Raw genomic sequence first — 12,719 nt, forward strand, 5'->3', positions numbered from 1 at the left:
TGGTAGATAGAAAATTTGAGATCATTTGCTTCTTAGGACATTGATTGATTCACATGAGGTGAATGATGGGTTCTAAGGGGAAGGAGAGGGAAAGGGTTAAAATGGGGCACACAGGGTGCTTCCAGGATAGGAGGAATATTCCAGCTCTGAAACTTGCTTAATGGATGGATTATAAGGATGTTTGTATTACAGCTTTCATAGTTCTATAAATTTTATTTTGTAATGGTTAAATATCTGCTAAAATAAAAGATAAAATACAGGGGCGCCTGGGTGGCTCAGTGGTTTGGGCTGCTGCCTTTGGCTCGGGTCATGATCTCAGGGTCCTGGGATCGAGCCCCGCATCGGGCTCCCTGCTCCGCAGGAAGCCTGCTTCCCTCTCTCTCTCTCTCTCTGCCTACTTGTGATCTCTGTCTGTCAAATAAATAAATAAAATCTTTAAAAAAAAAAAAAGGTAAAATACATAAAGTATATCTAGATATTGAAAATATTTTTAAGGCAAAGAAAATGTTATATTTTAAATTTTTTATATTTATATTTATTTATATTTTAATATATTTAATTATTAAGTAAATTAATTATTTTTAAATTAAATTTATTTATTTAAATTATTTTCATTTAGATTAATAATTATTTTTAATTTTAATAATTATAATTATGCATAATTATAATTCTATATAAATATAAAATATATTAAATATACTTATAATTATTTTGTATTATATAATTATATAGAATTCTATAAATTATATTATTCATATACAATTATAACATAATAAAATGTAATAATATAATATGTAATATATAATAAATAAGTCATATAAATTATATAGATATAATTATAATTATGATTATTATATTATGATTGTGAATATAAAATAATTAAAATAATAAAAATAATGAATGATTAAATTAATTAGAATATTTAATATATTTTAAATATATTATATTTTAATATAAAATTTATGTTTGTATTATATTTTATATTTATATATATTTAAAATTTTAAAATTATTCATTGGGCCACTCATCTAGGAAACAATACTTTAAACTATATATAAATGACCTGCTATATGTCATTTCGTTTATTCATCATGTGTTTTTTATTTTATTAGTTCTCTCTCTTACGGCATTCTGGTACTAAAGAAGAGAGACCACGGATACTTAGCATATGGCCTTCTGCCAAAATTCTGACACAGATTTCAAAGTTAGGACCACATTTACATCTGAGTGGAAACTGGTACTTGAAGGTAACAGCTAATTCTATTAAACCTAATATAAAAGTTTAACTTCAATTGATTTTTTTAAAGATTTTATTTATTTATTTGACAGACAGAGATCACAAGTAGGCAGAGAGGCAGGCAGAGAGAGAGGGGGAGGCAGGCTCCCTGCTGAGCAGGGAGCCCAATGTGGGGCTGGATCCCAGGACCCTGGGATCATGACCTGAGATGAAGGCTTAACCCACTGAGCCACCCAGGCGCCCCTAACTTCAATTGATTTTAATCAGCTTTGGTCTGTGTATCATAAAGAGGGTACAGATAGGTAAGGGGCAGAAAACTGGAAGAGTCAAATTAAAATTACACAAGGAAGTCAAGTTGTCAACATTGATGTCACAGGGATTACGTCTTAATCGTGGTCACCACAGAACAGGAGATTTAGAATAAAGGTACACTGCAAGACCAAAGGGTAGGTTTTGATAATACACCAAAATAAGCAAGCAAATTTGAAAGCTCAGAACCAGAGATCAAGCCAAAAGTTTGGGTGGCAATGTAAAAGAAACCAAGAATCTTGGCACAGTACTAGGGGAACTGGTCAGAATTCAACTGAGGATAAAGGGAAGAGTTAGAGGGCACCACCAGCTTCTTTTTGCTGCACAAAGCATAATACATTATTTTTACTACCAGCTATATACAGATATTTAGCTGTGATGTAGGCCCAGTGACCTGGGCGGACCCCACAGTGAGATTGGGAATTGAATGACTCTTTAAATTTGCCCCAGGTTGGGCTGAGATGGCCAGGACTTTGAATCCCTTCATCATTGGATGTGGGCCAGCCTGGGAGGGAGCGTGACCTTGGGCAAGGGAGCTCTCTGCAGCTGAGACTGTCCTGGAAGGTGCCGATAGCTGAAGGCTTTCCGGCAACAGCACTCCCAGCAGCTGGGACAAGTCATTCACTTTGGTGGGAATCTGACACAGCACAGTGTCCATAAAACCATATAAGTCCCCCTTGGAGTTATAATCTTGTCAAATCTTACTCTTTTGTAAGTTTCACTATGTCTTTAGTTCCTGAAGGAATTCCTTTGATGTCACTTCCCACATTTGAAATTATTTCATTAGCCTTTTTGTAGCACTGAATTTATTGATAAGATTCGGAAGTAACATAAAATATGAACTATTCTACAGATAACTGCTTTAAATTTAGATGGGCAACATCTCTTTGAAATCACAAATTTAGAAAAATTGGAAAATTTGAAATGGGCATCATTTAGCAACAATAGTCTCACTAAAATGGAAGGCTTGGAATCCTGTGTTAACTTGGAAGAGCTCACATTGGATGGAAACTGTATCTCAAAGATAGAAGGTATGTGAGAATTTGAAAATCTTAAAAAATAAATGTCTAACTAACAAGAGCAAAAAATGAATAACACTGAGGACAGAATTTCTGAGTCTGAGGAGGAAGATGTCTAGAGAAATTCCAACAAGGTTTGGGTCAGAGCATTCTGCACATCTACTGATGGGCTCTGTGACTCGTTGCTATGCATAACGCACCTTGCTAGCCGACTTGCACCTCCTCTGGCTTCCTTCTCTCTCTGCCAATGTTTACCACCTATTACCAAACCTAGTACATAACAAAACAGGCAGTAATTAATATCTACAGAGTGGGAAAAATGAATGAATGAGTGTGGTATGCTTTTGAAAAAGATAAAACAGCCCAGTTCATTTTTTAAAATATGGAATTAAGGTTACATTTGGAAATGTGAAAACTTAAAAAAAAAATGAAAACTTTATTCTCTAGAGGTTGAAAATCAAATGTACTATATAACCTTTTATAGGGACCCATACAAAGTACTATCAAGCAACTTTACTAATGTGGGATTTATCTGGGTATAGAATATTTCTGGTTGTACATTTTGCTAACAAGGTTGTCTTGTCAAGAAGAGAAGGTAAGAATTGGAAATCATGACTGGAAGAGAATTTATACTTTACTCACTTTTGAATTGGGTCCTTTTCAGCACGTGTGTGTGCATTTTCATAAACTAGAAAATTTTGTTTCAAAAAATTACATATACAAAAGCAAGTTCTAAATATCTTTAAAAAACAGCATGTATAACATTAGTTATACTTTATTTTGGTGGCTCTGAAATCTGCTTCTAAAACTTGCTTGATCACAAGAATCACTTGGGACACTTAGTGAAAGTGTCCTTCACAAAGGCTTCTCCTCTGTAGATTTCATTTGAATAAACCCAGGGGTAGCTCAGAGATTTGTCTTTGGATCTGTCACTTGTCTTCCATTCCCATACTATAGGGTGTTAGTTTTGTTTTGTATGTATAAATGAGAACCAGGTTTCCTTCTTATTCCCATCCATAATCTCACTGAAGAGAAGAATCCTCCAACCTGTATTTTTCCTATACCCCCTTTTCAGAGGTAATAGTTTTATCTCACTAAAGTTTATTTCTCTTATTTTCTCCAGACACAGATAGGTTTACTATCCATCTAAGGATTTTTTGCCTTAATGGTTTTATCCTACTTGCTGGATCAGTTTACTTTCAGCTTACATAGTCTCATGATGAAGGCTTTTTTTTTTTTTTTAAGATTTTATTTATGCAGGCAGAGAGGCAGGCAGAGAGAGAGAGGAGGAAGCAGGCTCCCTGCTGAGCAGAGAGCCCGATGCGGGACTCGATCCCAGGACCCTGAGATCCTGAGCCAAAGGCAGCGGCTTAACCCACTGAGCCACCCTGGCGCCCATGATGAAGGCTTATGTGAAAGGCCAGCAAGGACAAAATGTACTGAAAACAAATTATTTGTCAAAAGCTGTAACTGATGTTTTTCAAGTGCCATTCCATTTGAATAACCCCTTAGAAGCAGATTTTGGTATGTCCTTTTTTTTTTTTTTTTTTTTTAAGTAGGCTCCACGCCCAACATGGGGCCTGAACTTAACAACCATGAGATCAAGACCTGAGCTGAGATCAAGAGTTGGATGCCCAACCAGTTGAGCCAGGCAGGCTCCCTAAAGTACATCCTTTTTATGGATGAGGGAAATGAGGCACAGAGGTTACAAAATTTTACATAATATGCTTATGGTCCCAAATCTAGAAGTTACACATTTGAAACCAACTCTGACTCCAAAGTTCTCATCTTTCACCTTATCCACCATCCTACCTACACTTAAAAAGTACCTCCAAGGACAAGGGGTGTTAGAGAGGAGAAGGGAGTTGGGGTAAATTGGGAGGGGAGGTGAATCACGAGAGACTATGGACTCTGAAAAACAATCTGAGGGGTTTGAAGTGGCGGGGGTTGGGAGGCTGGGGTACCAGGTGGTGGGTATTATAGAGGGCATGGATTGCAAGGAGCACTGGGTGTGGTGAAAAAATAATGAATGCTGTTTTTCTGAAAATATAAATTGAAAAAATTTTTAAAAAAAAGTATCTCCAATACACAGCGTACATAAGAGTTAGATTGTGATAAGAGGTGACATATTCTAAAGTTCTGTCTTAAAGTACTTTTAAGTACACAAAGGTAGAATTAGACCAAATGATTCCTTTTAATACGAATGATGCCACAATGAGGAATACTTTACAAAGTGTTGTATCTACTTCCTTACCTTTACTGTTTTAAAATGGGGGCTGTTTTTTTTTTGGGCTTTGTGTTACTATGATAGTGAAAATCTTAATTATATCATTTGAAGTTCATTTGAAAGCAACATTCAATATTTCCTACATAATACCTTCCCTTAAAACCTCAAAGACTGAGTCTACTTAGAAATCCCAAACTGGAATTTATTAGCTGGGACTTTATACACATTATACCCTTCTTTTTTTTTTTTTTTAAACTTTTTTTTTTTTTAAAGATTTTATTTATTTGTCAGAGAGAGGGAGAGAGAGCAAGCACAGGCAGACAGAATGGCAGACAGAGGCAGAGGGAGAAGCAGGCTCCCTGCCGAGCAAGGAGCCTGATGTGGGACTCGATCCCAGGACGCTGGGATCATGACCTGAGCCGAAGGCAGCTGCTTAACCAACTGAGCCACCCAGGCGTCCCACATTATACCCTTCTTAAACAAAAACTAAAACAACGATAGCTAATAATATACAGTCTGTAAAAAGTAAGGCAGCCTGTCAGTTATTTTTTTAAATTAACTTTTCTATCCTATCTGAATCTTTTCTTGAATTTACTTATTTTTCTAGGCATTTCCAAGCTGACTAAGTTAACCCGCCTCAGCATAAATAATAATCTTCTCACTGGTCTGGAAAAACACACCTTTGATAACTTGCTTCATCTTCACTTCCTTTCTCTTGAGAACAACAGAATTACTTCATTGAGTGGTTTACAAAAAGCTATTACGCTGATTGAATTATACATAAGCAATAACTATATTGCTCTCAATCAGGAGATCTACAATTTAAAGGTGACTGGGGTGGTAATGTTTTTGTTCTTTAAAATATGTATTGTTTCTTTATATTATGAAAATAATGCATGTTCAATGTATAGGATTTGGAAAATATTTTAAAAAAATAAAAATCAAGAACAACAAGGTTTACTAAAATATACTTGCTTTCAATTTATACATATATAAAAACATACATATATGTAACATAATGTCCCCAAGTTGACAACCTACTTAGGGAAAATTTTTTTTTTTTTTTTTTTAGTACAAACAAAATATTCAAGCCCCACCCCTTCTAACTAGTGCCTTCCTCAGTATTTCCAAGGATTACCCAGTCTGGTTGGGGAGTAAGAATCTTTAACATTTCCTGTTCTCAGAGGAACTCTTGATTATCTCTCACTTACTTAATTGTTCTTACTGGTGACTCCAACTCTTTCTGGCTGACTTTGCCTAATTTTGTCTCTTTAATTCTTCCAACAAAACATCTATGTCAAGGCTACTGTAAAACAGGCTTTTCTGAAGAGTTGCATAAAATGGAGATTTACTACAGCAGAGAAGAGGAATTCACTTCAAATCCATTGTGTGACTTCACTGTTTCTAAAGTTCAGTGGCCATTTCCTACCACTGGGATTCTCGTGATGACCTCTTTACCTTTTGCTGATATCGTATCGCTAGGATTTTACTTTCTACCAGAAACTTTCGTCTGTTTCCTATCTTTCCTTGTGTTCAGTCTTCTCCCTTCTTACTCCCCCAATACAACTACTACTTCTAAAGCTGCAGAGACAACCTGGTTAGTGACAGGTGCAACAAAAATAAACCATACATAGTGATGCAGAGTAGTGTTTCTCCAGCTTGTCCTAACTAACTCTCCCACTTCCTCCACTCTAGGCTCTTCCTGCACAACAAAGGCACATCAAAATTTCCTGTCTAATAAGAATGCCATTTTCCCTTAAGATGAATTCTGCTACTCTCTCAGAAGCTAGAATAACATCAGTTTTATCACTCATCAGAAGGCAGTGTTTTTTTATTCCTGTTACATCTATATACACACATGCATACTATTTAATTGGACAGTATTCCATAAGCAAAGCATATGGTTTTAACCTTAGCAAAGTTCCCTCTATGTCTTTGCTACTGGTAGTAATGTATTTAGCAGCAGCATCCTAAAAGAGATTCTGATCATTTAACACATACCACTGAAATATTGTACAAAATTCGAACTTACTGGTCTGCAAGGATAACTCCTGCAATAAAATATATACTTAAATCACTATGTATATCACTAAATGTACACTGAAATCACTATGAAGTGATGATTGAGTAATTCAAATATTAAAATTCAAGGATTGTTAAACTACTAAGGAGAAAAAAACTTGCGCTCTCTCTCTCTCTCTATATATATATATATGTAGGGAGATGTATATCTTTGTGTGTAAGTAGATGGATATGCATGTATATATGTGTGGAGAGAGAGAGAGAGGTAGAGACAGAGATAGAGATATATGGATTTAACTTTAAATGTATGTGCTTTTATTACCCAGGGTTTATGCAACCTGGTCATTCTTGACCTGTATGGAAATATTATTGTATGGAATCAAGAAAACTACCGGTTGTTTGTAATATTTCATCTTCCAGAACTGAAAGCTTTGGATGGAATCTCAATTGTAAGCCGTTTTATGATTCATAACATTTGGTTCAATTCAATTCATATATCCAAAGGCCATAATCATTTTGAACATTGCCTTCTCACTCATATGATACCCAAACTCAGGTCTCCCAAGCACATTTTAGATCTGGGTTTTAAAATTTTCTCCTTTAGCCAGTTCTCATCTAAATTGAGATGGCAGGAAAGGGAAGATGTTGCCTACATTTGTACCCACTGAATTCAGTGCCTAAAAACTTAAAGAGTACAATTTTATGGGACAGGATAGAAAACTGTTCTGAAGCCCCACCATTCTCTTGGGCCTAAAGCCAGCTTCCTATTTCCTAGAAAAATACAGTTAATATTTAGGCAAAATATATGTGAACAAAAAAAATGGTATGTCAGCGTCACTAGTCACTGTAAGTAAGGTGAGGTTGCTGTCACGTGGAAGGCAGAAGTCTAAATTCCCCCACCTGGCCTCTGCTGACAACCTGGAGATATGTGCTTTATTACCTGCCAGGTTAGGGTAGAAGCTCATAGTCCCCATAGGCCTCCACTGACTCTTTTCCCAGTCAGAAGTGCCTCATGAATGCCCTGCCATTATTACTGGGTGGAAGCAGAACAGGCTGCCCAAGTATTCTCCGGTAACACCTGTGTGTGTGTGGTGGGGGGTGCATTACTATTTGGGAGAAGATGAAGGTCCAAGCTGCTTGCTCAGTAAGAGAGGTGCCTTCTTCCACCAAGGCAAGAAGGGAAGTCTCTGTTTCCGTTCTGCTTTTACAGGTATAGATGGCACCAAGATTTATTCCATGGAGTTTGGTTGGAGTAGACCCATTATTGGTCTAAAAATTTTCTGGCTTATTAGGCTTCGCCTCTCCTAGTCTTTTGACTATAGAGGGCAGGTGTTCATGTGAATTTTTGTTTTCTCTTGTTTTCTGTATTTCTGCTGTCTCCAGTACCAAGTCCCACATACATGAAGCAAAAAGGAAACCCAGATGTAAAGGAAAACCCATGTCTGCGTGTTTCCTTTACTCTCACACTGCACCATAATCACACTTCTGACACCAAATGTATGGGTTTTCCAAATAAAAGCAATTCTCTGACCCAAAATTCAGCTGAATTCTGACACTCTCTATCTGGAGATAGGATCAGATCCCACAGGCTAAGGGCTCAGTCCCACAGTGCTGTCTCTGCCCCCACTTCAGACACCAATCACAAGTCCAGGTTGGCACCTATACTTCTGACTAACCAGCTATCAAAAGGAGGTTCCCATGACCCTCTTCTTGGGTTTAATTTGCTAGAGCAGCTCACAGAACTCAGGAAATCATTTGTTTACTAGATTACTGATTTATTATAAAAGGATAAAAAACTCAGGAACAACCAGATGGAAGAGAGGCACAGGGCAACATATATAGGAGGGGGCATTGAGCTTCCATGCTCTCTCTGAGCAAAGCATTTTTCCAGCATCTCCTTGTGTTCACCAACCTGAAGCTTCCTGAAGCCCCTCCTTTTGGGTTTATATGATGTCTCCACTATGTAGTAGGCATGACTGATTAAATCAGTGGCCAATGGTGACTGATTCAACATGTAGCCCTTCTCCCTTCTCCAGAGCTCAGGGGGTAGGACTGAAACTTCCAACCCTCTAACCATAGTTGGCTCCCTGGCAAACAGCCCCATCCTTAGGGAATTTCCAAAAGTCACATTTTAATATAAACTCAGGTGTGGTTGAAAGAAACTTGTTATGAATAACTAGAGACTGTTTTAACTTCATGGCTCTGGAGCTATTTCAGGAACTGATGTCAGAAAACCCCACTCCCCTCCCTCTCTTTTTTCATCTTTTTTTTCTTCCCCTATGTTCATCTGTTTTGCTTCTTAAATTTCACATATGAGTGAAATCATATGGCATCTATCTTTCTCTGATTTATTTTATATAGCATAATATACTCTAGCTCCATCCACATCATTGCAAATGGCAAGTTTTTATTCTCTTTTATGCCTGAACAATATTCCATTGTATACAGGTACCACGTCTTTATCCATTCATCAGTTGATAGTATCACCTGCTCTAAGACTCTTTTTTTTAAATTTTTTAAAATTTTTTATTTTTTATAAACATATATTTTTATCCCCAGGGGTACAGGTCTGTGAATCGCCAGGTTTACACACTTCACAGCACTCACTAAAGCACATACCTTCCCCAATGTCCATAACCCCACCCCCCTTCTCCCAACCCCCCTCCCCACCGGCAACCCTCAGTTTGTTTTGTGAGATTAAGAGTCACTTATGGTTTGTCTCCCTCCCAATCCCATCTTGTTTCATTTTCTAAGACACTTTTTTTTTTTTAAAAAGATTTTATTTATTTATTTGACAGAGAGAGATTACAAGTAGGCAGAGAGGCAGGCAGAGAGAGAGAGGAGGAAGCAGGCTCCCTGCTGAGCAGAGAGCCCGATGCGGGACTCGATCCCAGGACCCTGGGATCATGACCTGAGCTGAAGGCAGCGGCTTAACCCACTGAGCCACCCAGGCACCCCTCTAAGACACTTTTGAAGTGTTAATGTAACACTGGATTTCCATCATTATATAAATTATTATACAACCTATTTATTAATAGGTTATATTTATTAATTCCTTCACCCATATTTCTTCTTCTCTCCATTTATACCCAAACTTTTCCACCTTTGGAAAGGACAATAGTTAGGGTGACTATGCTGATCTAGATTGTAAACAACAGTAATAGTTTAGCAAGTACTTTACTCTCACTCCACTCCCATGCGGATATGGTGAGATTATATAGATAGATGCAAGACTAGTAGTAGGCTATTTTTTCCCCTAGAAAATATAACTAAATTCACTGTTAACTCCAATTTTGTCAGATGGGGCCTGTCAGGTCCTCGGGAATTCTGACAGAAAGTTTAGAAACATATAGTTTCTTTTTTAGGAATCATTCCCATTTCCAGCCCTTACAGTTATAGCCATGTCCTATGATCAGGTAGGAAACAAAACTGAGGCAATGTGGGGAAGAATAAAAAGGATAGTGGTATACGAGTATCATCTTCCCTTACCAGGAACTGCATAGTTACACCAGCATTCTTTCCCACAGCCACCAGAAAAACAGAGAAATCTATGGACATTCCTTTAGCCCCACTCATGATCACACTCTGTTAGCATTCTCATGAAGGTGCGTAAACCAGCCCTTTATGCTCTTATCTTCCTGTTTTAGACAACCAGTATTTTAATTACCCATTCCAATTCTTTATCAAGCTATTACTCTTAAGGAGGATATCTTAATGACCATTGTTGGACATTATGGGCTGTCAAGTATGTTCCTTGGTCTGAAGAAAGAACAGTCATTGGTCTAAATTGGCATGCTATCTTCTGTCCCAGTTCTTTTATAGCACTCTGAGCATTTGCATTTACCACTGGGTAAGCAAAACCCAGTCCAGAGTCAGTATCGATTTCTGTCAAGACCCTTTTATAGCGCCTTAGGGCTACCAGAAACAGTCTGACTTGCCAGCTATGTTCAAGGCCTTCCCACCAGGGAAATCTGCCACATGGTCTTCTGCAGTCTTGATCTCTTTTGCTGGCAGACAGAACAGTACTTACTGCATTTTGTGCCTCAGAGGGTGCAAGAGGAATATGTCTACATTCAGACCATCTCTGCATTGCTGTAGACCCCCCCAATGTCCATCTACTTCATAAACCCAGGTGGCTACCTTAAGTGAGCATATGGGGATATCTGCTTATCAATTCCAATCACCTTTCTGATTGGAGTTCTGATGGACATCCATGTGTCCTATTTTAATGTACTCCTCAAATTTCCAAAGGGCCCTGCCCCATATGGGCATCATTTCAATAGGCTATGTTTCCCCTGCTCTCTTGCCTAACCTTATGACTAGGCCAGGCACAGTGGATAAAGACTAAATATATATTTATTATAAATCACAATATATGCCAGGGAACTCACCACAGGGTTGCTCCTCCCTAGCTGGTCTGCCTTCTTCTCTGCACCTTTCAGTCTCCTTGATGTCATTTAGTCATCTGCAAGAGAAGGCATCACTTTCTAAATGTCCTTATATATAGGAACCACCAGAGACTGAATGTGCAAAAGATTTGTTTGGTGGCAGACTTACTTCTGATATGATTGCAGAACGACAAGGACATTCAAACTTCACCCAAATGCAAGAACTAAATTGGACTTCATCATCCATCAGGTATAATCATTTTATTATATGCTTTTTGATACTATAGCTAAATATGTAATATCATTTTCTAAGTTTTATAATTTAATGCACATCTTATCCATATATAACCAGTAATTCAGAAAATCATCTTTCCTGCTTCAAAATCTCATGCTAACTTCACCACTCTTTGAAATGCCTTATCACACATTATGATTTAAAATGTCATCATATTCTCAGGGTCTTGAGATCGAGCCCTGTATCTCCACGCTCAATGGAGATGTTGCTTTTCTCCCTCCTTCTCCCTCCCCCTGCTTTCTTTCTCTCTCCTCTCTCTAAAATAAATCAATAAATCTTAAAAAATAAAATGTCATCATATTACTCTAACTCAGTATAGTCTGGCTTTTCCTGCCACCATTTCTCTGATGCTATTCTTCTCACTGTCTTCCTGGCAAATAAATTCTTTTCTCTCCTCTCTCATTCTGCACTCTTCACGGACAGATATCTTTAGCCATAGTTTTAATTTATATGATGGCTCTTTAAATTTAGCCCAAACCTGAGCTCTTTACTTGAATATTCAGTTGCTTTTTAGATATAGCATGGAGAAGATAATATCCACCTGCTGTTGTTGCCCAACCCAAAAATCTAAGGGTCATTTCTCTCTACTTTGTCCTCCACTTGTAATTGATCACCACATTCTACAGAGTCCATATTGTTAAGTATGTCTCATAATTCCCCTCTTATTTCCACAGCCACTACCACTGGCCGACATTGGGAAATGAAGTATTTTAGAAACTCTCTTGGTGATAGTTTTGGTTTTTTTGTGTTTCATAACCTTCCCTGCAAATCCATTTATTATCCAGACTGCCTTCTAAGATGCAAGTTTTATCAGATCACTTCCCTTCTCAACCTTGTTCAGTGGCATTCCACTGTCTACAGAATAAAATGTAAAATTTCTTTGTATGGGTTAGGGTTAGGATTAGACTCTTTAATTACTTATTTTTATTTCTTATAATCCTTACCTTTACTGTCCATTACTCTTTATACTCCAGAAGTTCTAGAATATTCTAATTTCTTAATCTGTGATTAAGATTAAGATTACCTTGTGATTAAAGGTGCTGTGATTCTGTTTCTACCTTGCTTGTACTTGTTCCACTACCTGAAACTCTCTTTCTAATTTGCCTGACAAACGCCTATAAATTCTACAAGGGTCATTCTAAGGTCTTTCTCCACTGTGAAGTGACTCCTGACTTCCCCAGATCCGTTTTTCTTTCTCTAAAATGCCACTACATCTAACTAT

At 37.5% G+C, this 12,719-nt stretch overlaps 1 protein-coding gene and 1 long non-coding RNA gene across 5 annotated transcripts in view; one reads left to right on the forward strand and one right to left on the reverse strand.

The window, feature by feature from the left end:
• The window catches only part of LRRC9 (leucine rich repeat containing 9), a 109,414-nt gene that overhangs the window by 66,094 nt on the left and 30,601 nt on the right, over positions 1-12,719 (forward strand). For all 4 annotated transcript variants that reach the window (XR_004286014.1, XM_032344367.1, XM_032344366.1 and 1 more), the window contains exons 19-23: positions 1,113-1,247; positions 2,400-2,577; positions 5,400-5,620; positions 7,141-7,263; positions 11,322-11,452. Coding sequence is in view for 3 of the 4 variants with exons in the window: in XM_032344367.1 (XP_032200258.1) it covers positions 1,113-1,247; positions 2,400-2,577; positions 5,400-5,620; positions 7,141-7,263; positions 11,322-11,452 (788 nt within the window). In the remaining variant the exon portion in view is untranslated. The remainder of the gene's footprint in view (positions 1-1,112; positions 1,248-2,399; positions 2,578-5,399; positions 5,621-7,140; positions 7,264-11,321; positions 11,453-12,719) is intronic.
• The window catches only part of LOC116591465, a 56,994-nt gene continuing 55,477 nt past the window's right edge, over positions 11,203-12,719 (reverse strand). Inside the window, exon 3 of the long non-coding RNA XR_004286016.1 lies at positions 11,203-11,279. This is a non-coding gene — a long non-coding RNA (uncharacterized LOC116591465). The remainder of the gene's footprint in view (positions 11,280-12,719) is intronic.

The sequence above is a fragment of the Mustela erminea genome, chromosome 5 (genome assembly GCF_009829155.1).
Source record: "Mustela erminea isolate mMusErm1 chromosome 5, mMusErm1.Pri, whole genome shotgun sequence".
Classification (NCBI taxonomy): domain Eukaryota; kingdom Metazoa; phylum Chordata; class Mammalia; order Carnivora; family Mustelidae; genus Mustela; species Mustela erminea.